The sequence below is a fragment of the Dreissena polymorpha genome, chromosome 4, assembly GCF_020536995.1.
Source record: "Dreissena polymorpha isolate Duluth1 chromosome 4, UMN_Dpol_1.0, whole genome shotgun sequence".
Lineage (NCBI taxonomy): Eukaryota > Metazoa > Mollusca > Bivalvia > Myida > Dreissenidae > Dreissena > Dreissena polymorpha.
The window spans coordinates 128,290,070-128,312,503 of record NC_068358.1 but is presented as its reverse complement, the minus strand read 5'-3'; the positions used below and the strand labels follow the sequence as shown (position 1 = coordinate 128,312,503).

The 22,434-nt window shown below is 36.0% G+C and overlaps 1 protein-coding gene across 5 annotated transcripts; it reads left to right on the top strand.

Annotated features, from left to right (window-relative positions):
- The first annotated feature begins 5,289 nt into the window (after positions 1-5,289).
- Positions 5,290-13,452, top strand: LOC127877304 (protein C1orf43 homolog). 5 transcript variants are annotated; one of them, XM_052423010.1, is made up of 8 exons: positions 5,290-5,388; positions 7,363-7,451; positions 8,851-8,952; positions 9,612-9,711; positions 10,390-10,443; positions 11,751-11,911; positions 12,759-12,817; positions 13,008-13,452. In XM_052423010.1, exons 2-8 carry the CDS (start codon positions 7,386-7,388, stop codon positions 13,336-13,338), a joined length of 873 nt encoding a protein of 290 aa, XP_052278970.1. In that variant the 5' UTR covers positions 5,290-5,388; positions 7,363-7,385; the 3' UTR covers positions 13,339-13,452. The 5 variants fall into 5 exon arrangements, with proteins under 5 accessions (XP_052278970.1, XP_052278968.1, XP_052278971.1 ...); XM_052423008.1 differs by having other exon boundaries at positions 5,297-5,384; XM_052423011.1 differs by having other exon boundaries at positions 5,337-5,388; positions 7,369-7,451.
- The last annotated feature ends 8,982 nt before the right edge of the window (positions 13,453-22,434 follow it).

The following is a 22,434-nucleotide window of genomic DNA, read 5'->3' as shown; positions in this document are numbered from 1 at the left end:
CTTAATGCTAGTCAATAGTGTTTAAGATGGGGATGTCCGACACAATGCAGTGGTTTGCTCTTTTCACGTTTTTAATATTATAGTCATGGGAATTGAAGTTCTACTTTTTAAGGTAGCTAATCGAACGGCTTCGAAACAATAAACATGTCTGCCAGTATTATGGTTAATTTCATGTGATATGTATATTATATTTTTGCGAGAACTTAGGTTACCATCATTAAATGCACAAAAAGAAATAGGTTTTCAATTTTATTTCATCTCCCCACTCATTCCATCCCGCGAAACCCTTAAGGTGTCGCAACTCTAGTATGGAATGAGTGCTGTATTGGACGTCATCATTGATGACGTTCAATCGAACGAATGATAAAGGGGGCTAAGTTTCGTTAAGTTGAGGCATATAGCCGCGATTTGGGTCTCTTGAATACTGGCCTAGCACGTTTGCTGAAATTTGACATGTATATGGACAGGAATGCGATCTACCTGTTGGCGTAGGCGTTATACCTGGGAAAAATCAGGTTTTCGAGTATTTTGCGTTTAAATATTTTTTATGGGAAAGGGCACGCGCGCGTGACGTCATGAAAAGCGCTTAGGCTAGCTTCCATCTTGCTACGAAACAAAGAAACTGACGTTACGCGTTATTAATTCAGTTAGGCGTTTAATCGATAAACAAAGGCGTAATAATTGTGTTTGAATATCAATCGGTAGTACACATGCATGTCTTTTGTGCACATTGTGGTTTTTTAATGAACATGACATAAATCTATGTTATTCAACGTATTGAGTGCGACGAGTTAAAGAAAGGTTTACACGGCTAGGCTTTCCGAGATAAATGTAAGTACACCCTGGTATTAGAATGGTATTCTATTTATCCGATAATATCTTGAATATAAATGATATTCAGACAATTACATTATTACGGTTTAATAATTTATTATTTAATCAATAAATAAACGCAAGCAGCAAATCAATTAATTTCGTTTGTAGTGGAAACCGAAAGTAAACAAACCAACCGTCAAAATGGCTGACGACATAGCAACGTAGGAATTAACGCTCAGAAATTATTTACAAAATAAGATCATCAGAAATGATGTAAAGTGAACGCTAATTCGCTGTTTTGTAGATAAGTATACGATCTATTGAAAAACCATAACATTTGACATAAAAACACCCGCGGATATGGAAATATTCAGCGTAACGAAATAGCAGACATCACACGGCGTTTCATCTGATTCTACGCTGTTTGCCAAGGCCGATAATGAATGGAAATGCACAAACTCAGTAACTGGCAAGCATATAAGCATTAGTAGGTTGTTTCGTGATTATTTAGAAACGACTACATAATTCTTTTGGTTCAGCCAGTGCAACTTAACAGAAATATGTATAAAAAGTTTCTACACCTGACAACAATGTGCCAACTTAATACAAGGTAAGTTGTTTACAATATTTAAAATATTGCAAGCTTACAGTATACAACAATAAACAGCTGGTACAATGTAATGTCATCATTTTAATTTTAATAAGCCCGTGGTTAATTACCCTTTTTAATCTTATGGATCAATGCATCTCTAACACCTTCAATTGACTTGTTCGTGAAAAATATACACCCTCAGTGCATGTTATCCCATACACCATCACTCACTTACTAAGGCTCGATTGATCATACTCGGCTCGGGTACTACTTACCGGTACATGTACCCCGGGTACTCTTAATTTTACTTACATGTACCCCGGGTACGGTAAATAAACTTAAACATACCCGCAAATATTAGATTGTATCCGAGTTGTATATCCGCCAAAAATCCAATGTCGTTAAACATGCTAACATTGACCATTCTCTACAATAAATGAAATTAACAATAAAAAATGAGTAATAAGATTATAGTACAACAGATATGCTATTCAAAGTATAATATAATAGCATACACTCATTAAAATAAAAGGTTTCATAAATAACAATTTGAAACATTTTCAATCAATATCGAAATATCTTATACAATATTTATTACACAGCATGAATTAATTGTTAAAACATAATATAAATACCGAATATGGTGTTCCCCATTTAACGGACCTTGCAAACCAAATAATGTTTCTTTTAAAAAATCTATGACAGTAAAAAGTGAACCTGCGATGTCGTGGAAAATATTATACTTGACGACGTCATACAATGACGCGACTTTAAACAATTTAAGATTTAAAATTAAATCACATTATTGATTTTAACAATGAGTTTTGATAATATAAATGCCATTGAACAGAAAATTGACATAAATGTAAACATAATTAATTTTTACAAAATAGCCGACAACAACCGATTTAGTGTTAAAATTCCCGGGTATGATTTAGTATATTTACCGTACCCAGGGTTTGGGCCTTACTAACTGTATTATTATTATATCTCACCGACTACCTTTACCTTGTTGTGTTTATGAACCTGAAACTTATGTTAAATCCGGCTTTCTTTACTTTTATTTTTCATTCATTTGATTGTTGACGTATCTCGTGGAAAATTATTTGAATCTTTGGATTTTACTGACGACAAGCTGGAAGTGTCAATTTATTTTAAAAACGAATCTAAGGTTTATTTACATGTAAGTATTGTGTGTTTGTCATGCATAATTCAGTGTTTTCCAGAAAAATTTGAGTAGCCAGTTATATGGCCGGCAACTATGCAGTAAAACAAAAGCATTTGTGACATTTACTTGATATATTTGGGAAAAGTAGCCGGCATCAAGAGTAAATGTAACCGGCAAAATCGCTGGTTGCCGGTATTTAAGTTAAGAGAACACTGATAATAGTAAACTAAATCTTTACGACAGGATTACAGCTTTGTAAAATTGTTATTTGGGTGATAATGGTTAGCAATTCATACAAATGTTATTAAAAATATTGTGCTTTAAAATTAATTTTGAGAATGGGATGGAAGAACAGAAAATGAAGAGCATACAGGGATGGAAATAAGTGGTTTCCCGTGAGCCCAGGGCAAGTAGATTTTGGCCTGGGCAACTCATTTTCAAAAGTTGGTAAACTTCTTTTTTTTAAAGCATAAAACAATACAGTGCAATAAAAATTGAAAAACAATTGATCACCATGGATCAATACTAGTAAAATAACATTCATTATTTAGGAATAGGACATGATTCAATTCAGGCTCATAATAATACATCATGCATTGAACATGTGTATTGTCAGCAAATGTATATAATTATCTATTATAATAATATTCACATGTTGATACATGTTGTATTTCTGGGCTGGTTATTCTTTATCTGGGCAACCAAAATACTAAAGATGGTTGCCCACAATATAAAAAAAAATTAGTTTCAATCCCTGGCATATCATTGTAACTTTATTGTTTAACTGCATTGCATTAAAGTTGTGATTGAGGTTAGCTTGTTGTTTATAGTATATTTACTTTTTAGCTCGACTATTATATATGAAACATATATAGTGGAGCTATCCTACTCACCCCGGCGTTGGCGCGCGCATTGGAATTTTTGCGTACCACCTCAAATATATTTCCTATGTCCATTGACATATTGCTTTTATATTTTGGATACTTCTTTACCAACATAACCCCAATCTATAAACATGAGCAGACAACTGTATCAAGCATTTTAACAGAATTAGGCCCTTTTTCACTTAGAATATGCATATTATAGATAAATCTATGTTAAAGTTTGCATATCACCTCAAATATTTTCTATGTCCCTTGACATATTGCTTTCATACATGTATTTTGCTTCTTAACCAACATGACCCCAATGTATAAACACAAGCAGATAACTGTATCAAGCATTTTGTAACAATTATGGCCTTTTTTTCACTAAGAATAAGCATATAATTGATAAATCTATTTTAAAGTTTGCGTACCACCTTTAAATTGCCACAACTTCTTTATTATGCTCCCCCCCAATTTTTTTAAGGGGGGAGCATATAGTCGCCGCTTCGTCTGTCCGTCCGTGCACAATTTTTGTCCGGGCTGTTTCTCAGCAACTAATGACTGGAATTCAATTAAACATAATGGGAAGCTTCACTACCAAGAGGAGACATGCATATTATCAGCCGGTTCTGGTCGGATGATTTTTCACAGAGTTACAATGTATGGCCCTTTGAAATTTTCCATTAACTGTACATAAAGTGCAATTCTTGTCCGGGCTATTTCTCAGCAACCAATGACTGGCATTCAATAAAATTTATGGGAAACTTCACTACCAAGAGGACATGTGCATATTATCAGCCGGTTCTCGGCGGATGATTTTTCACAGGGTTATGGCCCTTTGAAATTTTACATTGAACATATAGTGCAATTCTTGTCAGAGCTAATTCTCAGCAACTTATTATGGGAATTCACTGAAACAGCATGGGAAGCTTCACTACCAACAGGAGATGTGCATATTATCAGCCGGTTATGTTCGGTTGATTTTTCACAGAGTAATGGCCCTTTTACATTTTCTATAAACTGTACATATTTATGTAGTGCAATTCTTGTCCGGGCTATTTCTCCCCAACTACTGACTGGAATACAATAAAGCTTTATGGGAATCTTAACTACCTCTAGGAGATGCGCATGTTATAAGTGGGTTCGGGTTACATGATTTATTTAGAGAGTTATGGCCCTTTGAAATTTTTAAGTTACTTAACCATCCATTGTATTATTTTGTCCAGAGTTATGCCCCTCAAGACGTTTCCTTTTATCTGAATATATAGTGCAATATTGTGACCAAAAAACCTTTGGGGGGCATCACCCGTCTCCGATTGTTTCTTGTTTATCATCAAATTTGATTCATGCTTTGACAAAACAACACTAACCTGACATACTACAATGGACACCACCCAAACATGAAATAAAATCTTTTTAGTTTGTTTTATGTCTTTACAAATGTTAAATGTTTTCGTACCAAAATAGTTTTCGTACCTTCATTTTTTTCGTTCCCTATATTTTTTCGTACTCTAATTTGTTTTTGTAACCAAATTTTTTTTCGTACCTAAATTTTTTTCGTAACCAATTTTTTTCGTACCCATTTTTTTCTTACCGAAATGTTTTTCGTACCCAAATTTGTTCGTACCCAACTTTTTTTTTTCGAACCCATTTTTTTCGTATCAAAATGTTTTTCGTACCCAAATTTGTTCGTACCCAAATTTTTTTTCGTACCTAAATTGTTTCGTACCCAAATTTTTGTCGAAACAATCGGCTTTCAATTTGAATTGATCTCCCCACTCATTCCATCCCGCGAAACCCTTAAGGTGTCGCAACTCTAGTAAGATGAAATAAATCGTCTGCTGATCCAGAGTGAGCTGCAGAGAACTTTCGCTTATTTTACTTAGAAAGTCACCAATTATTCCTAAAAAAATGACTTTATATTCATTATATTAATATATGCGTAAGTAAGTACTGCTATATTCATCGAATTTATATGAACGGTTGGTAGAAAACGGATTTAATGACGTGAGAAAAGTGGCTATAATCCGGATATTTAAGAATCGGACTGATTTATCATGATCTATGTAGTATGTAAGTAAATGGCTAGAATCTAACATTTTTACCTCGTTCCAAGAATCTGCTCTCAATACTTATTTATCTGTTGAACATGAATATGAGTATAGTAAAAAAAATCAAGAGAACTACCACATATTTTAGCTCATTGGGTCATTGTCGACTTGAAATGGCCCACAAGTTCACCGGGGATGACTAGAAGCCGATTCTTGTCACCTTAGTGTGACTTCAAGCCGATTCTAGTCACCCTAGCGTCGGCTTGAAGTCACCCTAGGGTGACATGAATCTGCTTCTAGTCACCTCCGGGTGACTTCAAGCCATTTAAGGTCGACATTGACCCAATGCGATTCATGCAGGGCCCTTGCTACACGTTGGGGGATTAGGGCCGGGGCCCTGATAGGGGGGAATTTTGCATCGTTTTGGGCAAAAAGGTTAATTTTAGAAGATCTTTTCACCAACCATTCAACACTTAAAATTGCTGTATTTTAATTTAATTTACATAAATATGCATTAAATCAAAAGTTAAATAGCACGATATCAGGTGGCACCATAGGTATAAAAGTAAAAAAATTAAATTTTGAAATACCGGTAACTAACTTAATATTACTCTTAATAATCGTACAAATTAGAAAAACAAAATCATATAACTTATAGTTATATACTTTGCTAGATGTTAATCATGCATGCCATACGTCCCGGATTGTCCGGGACAGTCCAGGAAATGAAGAACTTGTCCCGCTGTCCCGGAAATCTGTCAAATGTCCCGGAATTTACAAAATCCATAAATACATGTACCTTATCTTAAGCTTAACTGCACCTCGAATCTGTGTATATCTGCAGCGTCTCCATGACAATGCCTACCCGAATAGGCAGACTACGCTACGTGTCAAAATCGATCAATTAACAGGGGTCCTGTTATTATATCGATTGTCTCACGTTCGCGGTCAAACCGAAAAGGCGGCATTGTTTAATGTGGTTGTAAATTGACTTTAATCTACTACGTCATTATTTCCCGCTGCGTAAGGGCAAAGGATAGTTGTTCACACATCTGAAGTCCAACATCGCTGAGTAAAAAATTAAAAGCAGTTTATGTTCGCACGTTTAACCGACAAAGAAGTTGAGTAAAAAAGAAAGCATATAAAAACGTCATCCTCACTAGGTTTATTATTGTCTTGTTCTAAATTAACCCCCAGTAAACATAACGTTAAAAAAACTATTGTGAATTGATTTGAGTTGACGATCTAACGGTACTGTATTGTTGTATTTTTTTATTATATAAATGTTATAAATGAATAAAGGCGTATCAACAACTACGCGTTACACACACCGGTCTTAATAACAATAACGCAGTGACGTCACCATCTATGTTTAGAACGCTTACACTGAAAACACGTGGCTTGTATCTAGTAACGGAAGTAGAAATGTTTAATTTGACGTTAATAGATCAAGTGTATTTCGGATAGGCTTTCGAACTTTTGCTATTAACGATGCGAAACAAAAAAAAACGTACCAAAAATGCATATGTCTATAAATATCGCTACATTTTATACATGTCCCGGAAAATCGGCAAAAGTCCCGGACAATTTAACTCAATGTCCCGGAATTGGTCTCAAAAATTATGGCATGTATGTGTTAATCAAATAAAATTGAGATGATTTTACACTTCTTTCTTAAATTAATATATTGATTTTTGGACATTGAGAATCTGTTTCAAATTGGTAATTATTTTTAACATTTTGCGTTGGGAATGGGTCTGTTTAACAGAACCGTAGACATGCCTGGAAAAGGTTTGTTGTGAAAAAATTAAAATAGCAATAAATATTGACAAATACTGGCTATTTTTTATGTGTGTCTACTTTCATAAGTTTCAGTTAGATGTTCCACAAAAATGGTTGATGTTCTGAGCAAACTCTCCGTTGTCAGCGTTATATGGATTATAGCAGCTGGCTTTCTGGTAAGAATTTTTTAATTGAATATTTTTATTAGCTAACCTTATAGTACCGGTAATGTGCTTATTGTGAAACTGTAATGTACATTGTAATTCCAGAAGTCCATCAACTTTTTCTTCAGACAACATCGCCACCTGAAGCATGGGGCAAAACAAAACTATGTGAAATTCTTCGAATCATTCATATTGATTGATTTATGAGGTCACAGGGCCAAAAAAGGGTTTTAAAACATGAACACAGACATTATAAATATTATTCTTAGAATCGGTAAGGCCCAGAGGTATAGATTATCATAAGTATTTGGTATGTAACATTGCTTGGAGTACAATTTAATATTAACTTGTGTAAGGAAAATCTTTAAATCTTCTGGTCTTAAACCACAAAGCAAGAAGCTTTAACGTTTGGTACTGGTATCTAGCATCATCTAGAGGTCCTTTACAAATTTTGATCAAATAATGCCCCTAGGATCATCAGTGGATGTATTATTGGAGTCACGGGTTTGACCCCAATTATGAAATATATTTAACAAATAAAAAAAATGTTTTATATATATTAAGGCTTATGAAACTTTGAATAACCCAGTTTAGGCCATTTACCATATTTTAACAAACAAAATTAAGAAAGGCCACAAAGAATCCATTGGCGAACCACATGTTGAAATCATCTTAGGTTGCTGCAGGTCAACAGAGCTAAGAATATTAAAAAATGAAATAAAAATGTAAAAAAAATTGTGTGAAACCCCAAGGCTTAAAGGTTTAATATTCAAAGGTTTATAAGATCATATAGTCAGTGGTCCTACATGTGTTTGTTTAATCGTGCCTCTGTATTCAAATTTGATCAAACTCAAAAGTATAATGATTTTTATGCCCCCGGATGGAATGATCGGGGGTATATTGTTTTTGGCCTGTCAACTTGATACTTGGCATGCATGTGTATCTCATGGAGCTGCACATTTTGAGTGGTGAAAGGTCAAGGTCATCCTTCAAGGTCAAAGGTTAAATATATGGCTTCAAAGCGGTGCAATAGGGGGCATTGTGTTTCTAAAAAACACATCTCTTGTTTTTTTTATAGATTTGTGTATCAAAATTAACTGAAAAGTCTCAAAAGGACAAGACCCAGTTGTGTAAATAATTGTAGGTAACTTTGTGTGGACTAGTGGTCCACTTCTACCGGTTTATTACAATTAAGCCCTGTAGTCAAAAGTAGCCCCAAATCAGGGGTCTCGAGCATGGTACCACTGTGCTACAGTTTCTCAATTGAGTGTTCAGTGATGCTCAGGTTTCTATTGATTTTACAAGTTGCAAATTATTTTTTCCAGTCTCTCATTCTGTAAATTAATTATTTGGGTACCTTTAAACTCTGATTCAATTATGTTTATAATTACCTTTGCTGTACCATTTTCAGATCTTTCTCCTGCTTTTCCTGTTTGCAAAGCGCCAAATAATGAGATTCACTTTAAAATCCCGCAGGGGCCCTTACGTCTCGATAGGCTCAAATGTTCCAAAGGTAAATGATGGTTTGTTTTTTTGTCTGCAAGAAAAGAGCCCGTATTCACCAACCGATTCTTAGACTTAAGAATAAAGAATAGACTTGGAACCAAGAAAAATGTGTTCAGTGTTTGAATATATACAGGCCTCCACTGGTGATTATGTCATTAACAAAATGTTCTATATGAAGAATAATATAGATAGAGATGTTTACTGCAGAGTTTGACTCAAAATTAAAGAAATTCTTGAATATTCTGATTTAAAGAATTTTCTTTATTCTTAGACTTTAGTCCAAGTATTGTTTGGTGAATAAGGGCCCCGAGTATGATCAGACTAGCGTTTTAGTTTTTTCAGTAATTCAATTAAAGGAAGAATATTACTTGAATATCTCTCCAGCAAAAACCAGACACTCACTGATATGCATAAAATATTGAAGAACCTAAATGCTGAATACGTAATTCCACTAAATTGTTGTTATGTAGTCATCGTTATGTTGTCATTTGTCTCATGACTCATGTGTACAAACAAAATCAAGCATGATTGTATGCTACAATTCAAGCATGTAATATATGCATATAAAGTCCAGAAGTATGGCTATAAAGTCATTTGGGCTGTAAACACTGTAACAGCATGATATGTTTGTTTGGCAAGTACCTAGTTGTTTTCACATTTTTCTAGGAACTTCGCACCGAGATATTTAGACGCATCAACAGAGTACCAGATATAAAACATGAGCCAAAATTGGTTAATCCTGCTATCGAAGCTTTAGCAAAATCAGGTACATGTACTTGAAGCATAGTTTCAACACTGTTGCATTAAACATTTGTAACATTAACATTCAATAAGCAATTCATCAAACACCACCTTTGAAAATTAACTTGCACAATAATGTTTATAAATATGTATTTACATGTGATAAATGTTAACACAACTGCATGTTTACTACACCACTATAATTGAGTTTAGTTTGTCAGCAATTGTTACCGGCAGCGCATCATTATTATAACCCTCTATCTCTGATTCAAGTAGGCCAGTTGCTATGTATGTGCACTTAGTAATGGCAAACCAGTTTACCCATGAACAGTTTTTTAGTTACACTTACTGTTGTTATATGAGTGTAATACTGTTGAATACGCAAAAAAATCCCAACTAAAAACAAAAACATTTCTACAAACAAATTCAGAAGGGGGAAATACTTTTGTCTTTATGTTGGTAGGTCTGCGTAGTATTTCTTGTCTTCAAAAACACTTTTTCAAATCTTTTTTTTATATATATCCAAGTCCTAAAGACTTTGTTTTCTTAAAAAGTATTAATGTTTGACAATGGACCAGAGGCCAAATTATTTCAATAAGATGTGAAAACATTTAGAACTGCATCAAAAGGGTAGGTGTGGGTAGTAATTACCTTTATTGGTAACTCTAGATACATATGAATTGTATTTTATTCTGCATTTCAGGAGACAACAATTTCTATTATAGAATGAAGGCCATGGATGCTTTCTCAAGATTCGGTAAATAATCTCGTGCTTCTGCTATCACATTTTCTGTTTTTTCATAGAATTTATAACGACATTGTCTTTTTGCCTCCGATTTTATACTGAAAATATGCTCAATATTTAAGAAATAATATATTATTTAAAGTTATTAAACAGCCTTTAGTTGTGAGTTTGAAGTTCTGATTCATATAATGACAAGAGCACTAGCCTTGTTTGTTTAGTAAATGCATGTCAACATTACAAAGAATTCAATAATACAAACTTTTTCAATGGTTTATTTATCTTTATATCACCCGCCGAAGGAGAAGGGATATAGCATTGGTGTCCACCGTTTGTCACAAAATTTATTATTTATTTTTGGCGGGGGATATAATTTTTACGAATCTGCTTGTTTTTTAATTTGTTGCAATTAATTTAAAATCAGAGCCTAATTTTACTATGCTGCACTTATGGTAGTTACTTCGTTTTTCATAGTTTATTAAACAATTCATCAACTGCGAACTTGTTCTTTTTTAGCTCGGCGTTTTTGGAGAAAACCTGAGGTATTGTCATAGCCAGCTCGTCGTGTCGTCTGCCGTCCGCGTCGTGCTAAAACCTTAACATTTTGTTAAGGTTTTGAACATTGGCTCTAAAATCAAATTGCTTCCACCTACAACTTTGAAACTTCATTTGTAGATGCACCTTGATGCACCTACAAGCCACACCCATTTTTTGGTCACTAGGTCAAAGGGAAAGGTCACTGTGACCTTAAAAAAAAAATCTGACAAGCTTTCATTTATTCAAAACCGCACCCGTAGCCGAGCGTGGCATCCGTTATGCGGTGCGCTCGTTTATATCCACAACAGCAAGAACCATGTTAAAATGTTCATTTTGCAATTTTTAACCAGGTTTTCCGAAGGAAGAAAAAACTGGTTATTAGATTGGCGAATGTCGGCTGGTGGGCTGGCGGGCGGGCGGAACAAGCTTGTCCGGGCCATAACTTTGATGTTCATTGTGAGAGTTTGAAATCATTTGGCACATTTGTTCACCATCATTGGATGGTGTGTCGCACAAAAGAATTGTGTCAATATCTCAAAGGTCAAGGTCGCCACGACTAAAAATAGATTTATTTTGAAACAAATGGGGTTAATTTTAAACAATAAGTTCAGTTTGACTTGTCTCCATTTATCAGACTTTTTTTTCAAATTGGAAACCTGGTTTTGTGACAATTTTGTACCTTGTTCTCTATTACTTCATAAGGATTTCTTAAATATCAAAATGAAAGTTTAGCTATGGTTATTTTCACATTAAGTTATGTTGCTTATTAACTGTTGTAATACCAGACGATTGTTTACGTCTTGAGATGTCGAATGCCTGTCGTCACCCCAGTCAGAGTGTGCGAGACTACCTGACCTTGATCTACCCCATGTATCTTACCACGGCACCCTCTCACCTCGTGAACAACTTCATCAACATGTACGAACATGCTCGACACAGGCCTGAGGTTGGTAGCAATCATGCTTACATGGTATAAAATAGAATGGCAGCAAATTTTTAATTGTTTCTTAGAAATGTTATATAAAACTTCTTTTACTTAAACATAGATATTTGAATACCTATGGTAACTGGAACAAATCTCGCTGTCATGGAAAAATCATTCATACATTAAAATGAAAATTATCACCTTTCACTCCAGTGTTTATAACTGGGTAATTCAAATTCATATGTTGGTCCTTATTTATATTGAAGTTACCCTCCATAACTCCATAATTGAATTATGACATGGAAACCTTGATAACTTAAACCATTAATAACACTTGTTTTTTATCATCCATGTGCAATCTCAAGCCATGTTCATTCAAAAATGCAGTCATAGGTAAAGAATAGCTTGATACCATGTGAATATTTTTATATTGTGATATATATATCTGTTTAAAGTGTTTACTCATTTGAAATACTCACAACAAAATTACCTAACTCAAAGGCCAAAATGTGCACTCTTGAAATGTTAAAGAAAGCCCTATATAGTATGCAACTGCATCTACCACAAGAGGGCATTCAACTTCATCAAGTATTGGCAAGAGAACATTAAAAGTCTCATTTGGTAAATAAGGGGCAAATCCATTTAAATAGCAAGCTACTGTACACAGTCCCAGTAATCTTCAAAAGTAAAATCATTAAATTTGTATAATGTTTGTGCTTCAAGTTCCAGGAAAGTATTAAAAATTATTCATGTAAGGTGAACAAAACATAAAGGCTTGTTATAAACATTTTGAATATTAGTTTAGTTTTCCAAGTTGTTTACGCACATGGCTATTGCTAAAAGTGAATTATGCCACTGCCGTTTGCAGATGTTTGGAGAGGATCAGTTCAACCAGTACGAATCGGCCTTAAATGAAATAGTCAACCAGTAAGTCAGAGATTGCTTTCTGGATATCCCTATACTTTAAATAACCTGTACACATTCCAATATGCAGTGTTTGTTAACAAGATAATAAACAAGATAAAGGATTTCTTTCTCAAAGTAAATTTTGTTCATTTGAAAGCCAAAAAGTGTTGCATATTATGTAATTTCTTTATAAAAACCTGTTATTTTTCAGCTTGGAGCGAGGAATCCATCTGAGGAAAGAGGAAGGCCGTGAGGATGCCAGTGCTTTTCCACTAGCAGACACGGACGTAAAAATAAAATCTCGAGGTATGGGCAAGTCCAAGACCTCCATACCGTATAACCACATGGTGTCAGACAAAAGCATGAGTCGCGGGCAGACACGCTACCGGACACGGGCTAATAGTAGCGAGCAGGCTGGACTGTTGGAGAGCGCACCCTCTAGTCAGCGCAGCAGCATCGAAGGGCTCGTCACAGCGCGAGACAGCTCCGAGGAGAATATTCGCCTCGTTGAAGTAAACATGAACACCATGCCAGAATTGTGATCAACTCGGGCAAAGTTGTTCAACTCGGGCAAATTTGTCCAACTCGAGCAAATTTGTTCAACTCGGGCTAATTTGTTAGGAAAGATATTTGTTGATATAAATCGTTAATGATAACTGTGTTTTTATTTTCTATGGCTTATCATTTGATAGTTTTTGGTGATGTGAAGTTGAAAATAATTACAGGTATAATATTAATAACATGCTTTTGTATGTCATATGGACAACAGTGTCCATTTGACAATGTCCCAAATAAGCACAAATTATAGACCATTTCTGCAGTATTTAACTTAAATTGCCTGTAAAGTAATTTAACCTGTGCTTTTACTTTTATACAACCGGGTCATGGTGATATTTTGAAATCCAGCAGGACTTTCAGTCTTCCTTGCGGGAACGCTGCAGTTGTGGACGATTAATATGAATAAGTTCTTGTGCAATATATGTACATATCTGTTTATTTTAATGTACTTGTATGTAAATACATAGATCTAAAAATAAATTGTCCTCTTTATCATACTGTAGTATGCAGCAGGAAAAAAAGACATGCCTTTCGTGTCATTAATTGCTAAACATAGTTATATGATGGGACGAGAACCAAAGTTTGTAATGTTGTGTTTGAAGCTCATTTAATGTTGCAGAATGGTGCCACCTAGCAAGGCCGTACATTTTGATTTGTTACAGTGTCTATCTGGGTATATTCCAGTATTAATACAAATTAGTCATTAATCTGGTCACACAGATGACCAAAACAACAACATTGAAAAGGTAAGAACTATTAAAACAAACGTCTTCAAAGGCATTCAGAAATGCTGGGGCATTTCATTACCCCCTCACACAAAATTGGCTCTCTTGAGTCAATTAACAAATGTCAATGTATGTTAATCATGAATGAAAGTTTTCATATTTATGCCCCCCTTCGAAGAAGAGGGGGTATATTGTTTTGCTCATGTCGGTCAGTCGGTTGGTCCGTCCACCAGATGGTTTCCAGATGATAACACAAGAACACTTAGGCCTAGAATCATAAAACTTCATAGGTACATTGATCATGACTGGCAGATGACCCCTATTGATTTTCAGGTCACTAGGTCAAAGGTCAAGGTCACAGTGACTCGAAATAGTAAAATGGTTTCTGGATGATAACTCAAGAATGCTTAGGCCTAGGATCATGAAACTTTATAGGTACATTGATCATGACTGGCAGATGACCCCTATTGATTTTCAGGTCACTAGGTCAAAGGTCAAGGTCACAGTGACTCGAAATAGTAAAATGGTTTCCGGATGATAACACAAAATGCTTACGCCTAGAATCATGAAACTTCATAGGTACATTGATCATGACTGGCAAATTACCCCTATTGATTTTCAGGTCACTAGGTCAAAGGTAAAGGTCACAGTGACTCGAAACAGTAAAATGGTTTCCTGATGATAACTCAAGAATGCCTACGCCTATGATCATGAAACTTCATAGGAACATTGATCGTGACTGGCATATGACCCCTATTGATTTTAAGGTCACTAGGTCAAAGGTCAAGGTCATCGTGACAAAAAACGTATTCACACAATGGCTGCCACTACAACTGACAGCCCATATGGGGAGCATGCATGTTTTACAAACAGCCCTTGTTAAATACTTATTTTTTTAACTTTTATAAATAAACATCTAAATTAAATTTTGAAATAGTTTATTAACAGTACATTAACTGATTGTCAATATGAACTATATTCTGAGAATGTCATATCTTTACAGATTTTGCCACACTTTTTATAGGAGGCCGATTTTCCTTGCGACTCTTTCTGGTTAAGGTCGTCGCGTATCTGGAGAACCCCTTTAGTGATCCTGTATAGAAGGTCGGTTTGTTTGTCCTGCAGGCGGTTCTGGCGGCTCATCTCTCCTGTGATGCGTTCCACCTCGGAGGCCATCTTTTGAAGGTTGCGCAGGATCTGCGTCGGCCGTTTCACCCTGGGACCTCTTAGGTTTATTGAGAGGTTCTCAGACCGGTTCAGGTGACAAGTTGCCAACATGTTAGGTGACTGGCCAGTGCTCTCGTGGGGAGTTGCTCTGTAGGCTCTGGCAAGGCTGCCCATTCTGCTTGCTCATCCGCAATGTAGGCCCTAATAAATTTTAAGATGGAACGATGAAATCTTTCCACTTGGCCATTCCCTTTTGGGTTATGTGGGCTTGAGCGGCTCTTTTTTAAATTCCAAACAGAGAGCACATTTGTCGGAAAAACTTGAATGATGAACCCTAGTCTGAATGAATAGTGAGAGGGGTCCCCCAACGGGAGACAAAATTTTCTACAATTTTCTCCGCGCACTCCTCTGCTGTGTGCATTTTGACGAGGATTACCTCAATATACTTGGTGAAGTGATCGGTCATCACCAAGATTTGACTGTTACCAGCGGTAGTCACTGGGAGAGGGCCAACAAAGTCCATTGCTAACATATCCCATGGACCTTCTGTCTGTAGATGCCCCATAGCAGCCGTAGGTTTCTTGTAGGGAGTTTGGTCTCTCTCGCAGACATCGCAGGCTTGTATATATAACCTGATATCAGTTTTGAAATGAACCAGTGGAATGACTTTACTAACATCGCCTTGTCTTTTTAACACCTTGATGTCCAGCAGTAACTGGGTCGCGTGATTGGTGTACAACTGCCTCTCTGATAACCTTTGGCGTTATGAGCTGCAACGTTTCAGAGGCTGGCAAATCATCCTTTCTATGGCGAAATAGCACTCCATCTTTTAACAATAGCTGATCCCAGATTACCCAGTAATGCCTTGTTTCTGGGCTTTGATTGGTCATGTCAGCACTGTCTGTTTTTTGCCAGAGTTGACGGCCCTTGCAATAACGCCAATATCGCTATCGGCATCCTGCATTGTTGCTTTCTGTTCTTATGTGTACTGGCTACTCCAGAGTTTGGATCGTAGCACCGCTCGTATGGCATCCTTTGTCGCTAAGTTGTTTGACTCTGCTTCATGCGATACGTCATCCTGGGGTTTGCTAAGTAAGCCTCGAAGTTGAGCCACCATTACTGCTGCCCTTTTCCTACTTTTGGTGCAAGGCCCACACTTGAGCGGCTCGCCGGTGTCAACTAGAGGACAGTCACAATATTTCGGCCCTTCACATCTCGAGAGAGTATCACAATGTGGCTGCTTCAATCCGGAGCGGTACTCACTTGCGAAAGCATAAGTGGCCAATATGGCAGTCCACCTAGCTATTTTGTCCCTCTGCTCCTTCATTTTTAATAGCCAGACAAGAGCTTGGTGATCGGTCCTGACAGTGAACCTTCAGCCAGATACTGGCGGAAGTACTGTACATAGTATACTACTACAAGTAACTCCTTCTCAGTGAAACAGTAGTTCCTTTCAGATCTGCTTAGCGCTCGACGGGCATACGCAATTACGCGCTCCCGGTTCTCTTGGAGCTGTGCCAAAACCGCGCCGATGCCGACTCCGGATGCATCTACATCCAAGTAAAACATCCCTCCCGCTTCCGGGGATAACCTATCACCTCGGGACTGACCAAGGCTTGATAAACTGCACTGAACGCATATTCCTGCGCCTCCTTCCACTCAAACTTCACATCTTTACGCTTCGACACCTTAGCAAAATCTCTGATGAAGCGGCGGTAGTAGGCCTGGCCCACGGGGAGACGCTCATTTGATTAACCCCCTTTCTCAGCAGATCCTCTAATGCCCCCTTCTCCTTAGCGGCATATGCGAGTGGCACGCAGTGAGGCCTCTGTTTTATCGGTGCAACCGCTCCAGTGTTAATTGGGTGTTCAGTTAGATGTGTTAGTCCTAAGTCCCATTCATTTGTTGAACATGTATTCAGGTACTTTATCAATAATGCAGCGACTGCGTCTATTTCAGCTTTTGTCTTTCCTTTAGTATACCTTTCTAAGAGAGATTTTAGATGAGTGGGCACCTGACTTACTTCTTTTGTTTTAGTCAACTTGGCGCATTCGGTTAAAGTATCCGGCTGACTGGTCACAACTCTGCGTACCGCAAAGAAATTTCTTTCCTCGTTATCGTTTTCTTTGCTTGACAGCACTGACACCACTCTATCAATCTTTTCAGCGTCACCAATGACAGCATCCTGACGTAATTTAACTTCGGTTGTGAATGGGTTTAACAGCCTTATCACACAAGTTGGGGACTGGTTAATGTTGACAAGGGTTGAGGCCATTTACAAGGGGTATCGCTCTTTGAAGTGCTCTGTTGGCTCAACCACATAATCGCTGGTCGGCCCTGTTTTCCTCTTAGTATATCGTATCCTAACAGAGCCCCGCCCTCGATATCCGCCACAATCGCATCCTGGATCAGATTAACAGGACCTAAGCACAGCTCTAACTTGCCTAACCTGCTTCTATGATGGGGGCGCCTCCTGCCCCTATCAAACTGGCCGTCTTATGTAACACAGGTCGATTCGCTGGGACCGATTGATCAAATACTCTCTTCGAGACAATTGTCCTAGTCGCACCTGTGTCGGTTGTAAAGATGACGGGTATATTATTTACGTTCCATTTAATATACACCCCATCAGCAAGCTGCCTATGTATCTCTAACCTAATTATCTCTTTCTCTCTACCCAAGAACTCTTCAGATTTGCTTGTGTGGCCTATCTCTCCCTCTTCTCGTTTAAAGGAAGACTGCTTTGCCCAAACTCTGGCTCTGTATGAACTACCTCGCTCTTTATTTCACCACTTAGGCATTCTCGAGCAAAGTGCCCTTTGCCATGGCAGCGGTAGCATTCAACATCTTTCATGCTTCTTTTCTCCCCGCTTATTTTCATCGACCTACCTTCAAGGTTTTCCAAACGCTTCAAAATTTGCTGCAAAATTTATCCACTGTCGCTAGACGTGTCCTGTTTTGGACTCTTAGGTATGCATAAAAGATGCAAAGGTCTTGGTAAACCGTATGTCTGTTGTGTTCTTTAAAACAAAATATGTTATATAAAGATATGTGTCGTTATGAATATATATCGTTGACTTGTAATTATAACTGCATAATACAACACTTAGTGTATATATATACTATACATTTACGTATTTACTTAAATTGGTTTGTTTGAATATCATATATTATAGTGTATAGTCTGACCATTTGTCTAGCGTTACCCTCAAGGTAAAATGGCTTGAAAAAGTAATTGTTATAAATGATTTTACTCACCACTGTTTTGTAATAGTTTGTTTAGTTTTTGTCAAATGGAATAAACGTACATGTAAATATGTAACGTATCGATTTCTATCAAAGTGCAAGGCAAAATATCATGTATAAATCAATATTAACAATAAACGTCAACATACGATGTTTTGACGTTTTCTTTGTACATGTATATATAAATAAAGTTACCCTGTTATTAGAATATGTAAAACGAACGGTTGGAACACAACCGAAGATAAGAATATGAGATAAGTATCTCGATCAGACGAGAGGTACACCTTTTCGGCAAAACTGCTGAACTAAAGACAAGAATTCTCGTTAAAAGATAGACAAGATACAATGAATCGAGAAGGGGCGTAAAATGAATATTTTGTTGCAAAAGCTCTGAACGAAAGATATGCAGTTTTATAACGGAAAAAGACAAGTATATTTAAGAAGATTTACACATGGATTGCATTGTATTCCCAAAACAAAGCAAACCACTCACTGCTTTCATTATAAGTATTGCATTATAACACGTTCAATTGACATGTGATGTTTTCAAGGCAATTTTGTAGACCTTGAAGAAGTTTTTACAGGCGCACACAAATACATCAAAAACATATTTGATGGCAAATACTATTTTGGTAGTGTCTCTTGTAAACTATAATACAAGTTTATCATATATTTTATGTTGTTTCAATTCAAAGTGTTAAGTGTCTTTTTAAGAAGTGTGCATTGTATTCACTAAAATGCATCTCGTTTACAGTTAACAATTAATTGAATGATTGCATTTACGTATAACGATTATCATGTTGTGAAATAGTATGTTACCCATTTTATATTTGAAGACGATTATCGCTTATTTCCTTTAAGACAAATTACATAAATATTGTTATACTTCCCAAGTAACAACGAAAAGCATTGTATCAATTCTGAGCATTTCGACGTATCAATTTCTCGTTTTTTAGACGTTGCTCGTTTTTAGACCATGTACACTGTGTAAGTAATACTTGATTATTTATGACTTTGATTCAATACTCAGCATTTTGCCAAACCATGCGTAAAACGTTTTTAGACATACTTGTTTATTTGTAGCAGAACAGAAAAGAACAAATCTTATTTATGTTTCGCATATCACATAATGCAATGAATAAACACGTCACTCTCCTAGCAGAGCTGTCGTTCGTGCCTCAACATACGTGAATGTAATGAAACGCAGTGTAAGAGATCGCAAATACGTATGGCGACAACAGGTTGGCAAATATAAATATATCATTACTCATTCTCATGAAACATCAGTCGGAGAAAAATATTAAAATATTTGGGGGAAGGTGATCTTAGGAGTTAAATCAGCTACTGAGATGATTTGAACTTAAATATCATGTTGTAATTAACGAGTTTGAAGGTTATATTTGAGCAAATACAGAAAAAAACTAGACTTAGCAAAGAATCAATATTTCTCTGAAACGACTAAACAGTTTTATTATAACAAGAAATACAAAAATATCAAATTTTAGATACAAAAAATAATTAATAAAGGTCTTTGAAAATATTGTAAAAAAGAACGTCCGTTTTCGAACTATTTTAGTAATTTGCACTGAAATAAGTAACATATCATTAACATTATGTTATTGCGGAGACAAAAACACAACAACACACAGAATAAAAAATTAGAAAGGTAACATCAATAACAAAAAAGAACACATGTACATGAAATTACAATAAAAAGATCCGTTTTCGAACCTTTTCAGTACTCTGTATTGAAATCAATTTCGTAAAATTTATATTCAGTTATTGTCTGCATAGTCATTCGTGTTACCTAGGTTACACAGTAATGAGCACCAAAAAACTTGAGCTTGTGAACAATTTTTTTTTTTTGTAAATGGCTTTGAACTTTATCCTCAACTCTAACAAATAACATATTAATATTATTAAATAAATTAAAACGTAAACTTGTTTGGATAAAACAATGAGTAAATCAGCTCAATCATGTAGGTTAGTATGTATGCAATATTAAGCAATGTCTTGTCTCAAGGTCTCTCCGTGGCTGACATCGAACTCAATTACTTTCAGTCTTACGTTAGACACATTGCTCAAAATACTTTCGGAATGATTATGCCCGAAATCATGATCGAATATTGGATAAAAACCTTTTTTTCACGAGAGCTGTTTAAAAGTATAATTTCTTCGAAATACGTACACATGAATTGTGTAATACAATCAATCAAAATTGGTACATGTATTAAGTGTTGCAAAATGAAACTAGGCTAACTGCCTTTTAGAATCAAAGCGCTGAAGGTACTCAATTTGTTCGCTGTTGTATAATCTTAGACGCGACTCAGTTTTCAAAATTATGTTAAAGCTTTTTATATCGCAAGTTTGAAATGACCACAACCCATTCAAATTTATAAAGAGTGTGTCTTAAAGCACAGGTCGAGATGTGTTTTTTCAAATCATTAATAAAAAAAGATAAATTAAGCTTCATTTTAGGAAAACAGGGCTTAATGCATATGCCTTCATTGTCATCCCAGTACCAGAAACTCTCTTTAAACGAAAAACATCACAGTATCAGAAAGTGTTGTCCTTGATTAGCCTGTGCGCATTGCACAGGCTAATCAGTGTACACAGGCTAATCTTATTTGACATGCGTGAAGCCCTGTTTCCCCTGAAAGCAGCCAATATGTACAGATTACACTTATAAACACTAGACTGGCCAACGTTGTCTTACATGCTGTTTAATACTTTTGAATACATACATACTATGTAGTGTACCAGTGGGAACTTTAAACAGGCAGATGCGGAGGCTAGAGCATTCGTCGTCTGCTTAATTGTACTGCAGTTATCCATACAGGCAGTGGTTACGGTTCCTAGCGTAGTTAAGCCCATACTGATTTGCTAACGCTCACAAATAAAAATGAATAATTATACAATTGTTTTAAATGAATAACCATACACACGGTGCCTAACCAATACGGATAATACTGGCAACATTTGTACTATTCCGGATAATACGCGAAACGGCAACGGATCATATCGGAAAATAAACAAGGTAAAATGCAGGATGCACCTAGTATTGGAAGCGAAATTGGCCACAAAACCGCGTTAAAATGCCAAATACTATTGCCCACGAAGCACAATGGTATTTCAGCGAATGGTTTTCTTCAAAATTCGTTATGTAAATAAAACATTTTATCAAAACGAACGAAAACAAATGAACCATACCTACCTCATAGTCATGAAATAGTTTAAAATACTTGCTTTTTGTAACTGGAGAGAAAAAAACATATAATACTACTACTTTACATTGTTGTTATAAGCTTTCATAATTATAATGAAATTTTAGGAAATTACTGGCAACTTCAAAAATGTGAGTATTTGCGTTTTAAATGGATCTCATATTGATTTCACGGGCACCGGATAACACACGAAACCACAAAATACTGGCACCGGATAAAGTCCGGAAACACAACACTGTATAATACACGAAATCGATTGATACATGTACAGATTATTACGTGCTTTTCAGCATGTTTTATAAACAATATGTTCACATCTTATGTTCAACGTTTAATATAGTACTTGAAGTTGGTGACGAATTTTGAATTACCGGTATGGCTGCAATTTCCAGCCATGTGCTTGTAACTGAAATATATTCATAACGATATGCGTATATAGGTTTCTAGATTGTGAGAGACAAAAATCGTACCGCAATCAATAAATGCAGATATTTGTTACGCGTATTATTTCTTGTAAGAAAAACTTATGATCTTAACTTCCAGGTTATGCGCAATAGACATTAAAGCACCCATGAGATGTCATTTCGCTAGTACCACCTGTCGTATATTTAATTTCCAATTAACCGCTAGATTTATTTACATTTTACGTTGATTTTTAGGAGATGGCTGCATTAATGTAATTTGTTTGGGTGTGTATTTCTTTGTTTACAGAAATCAT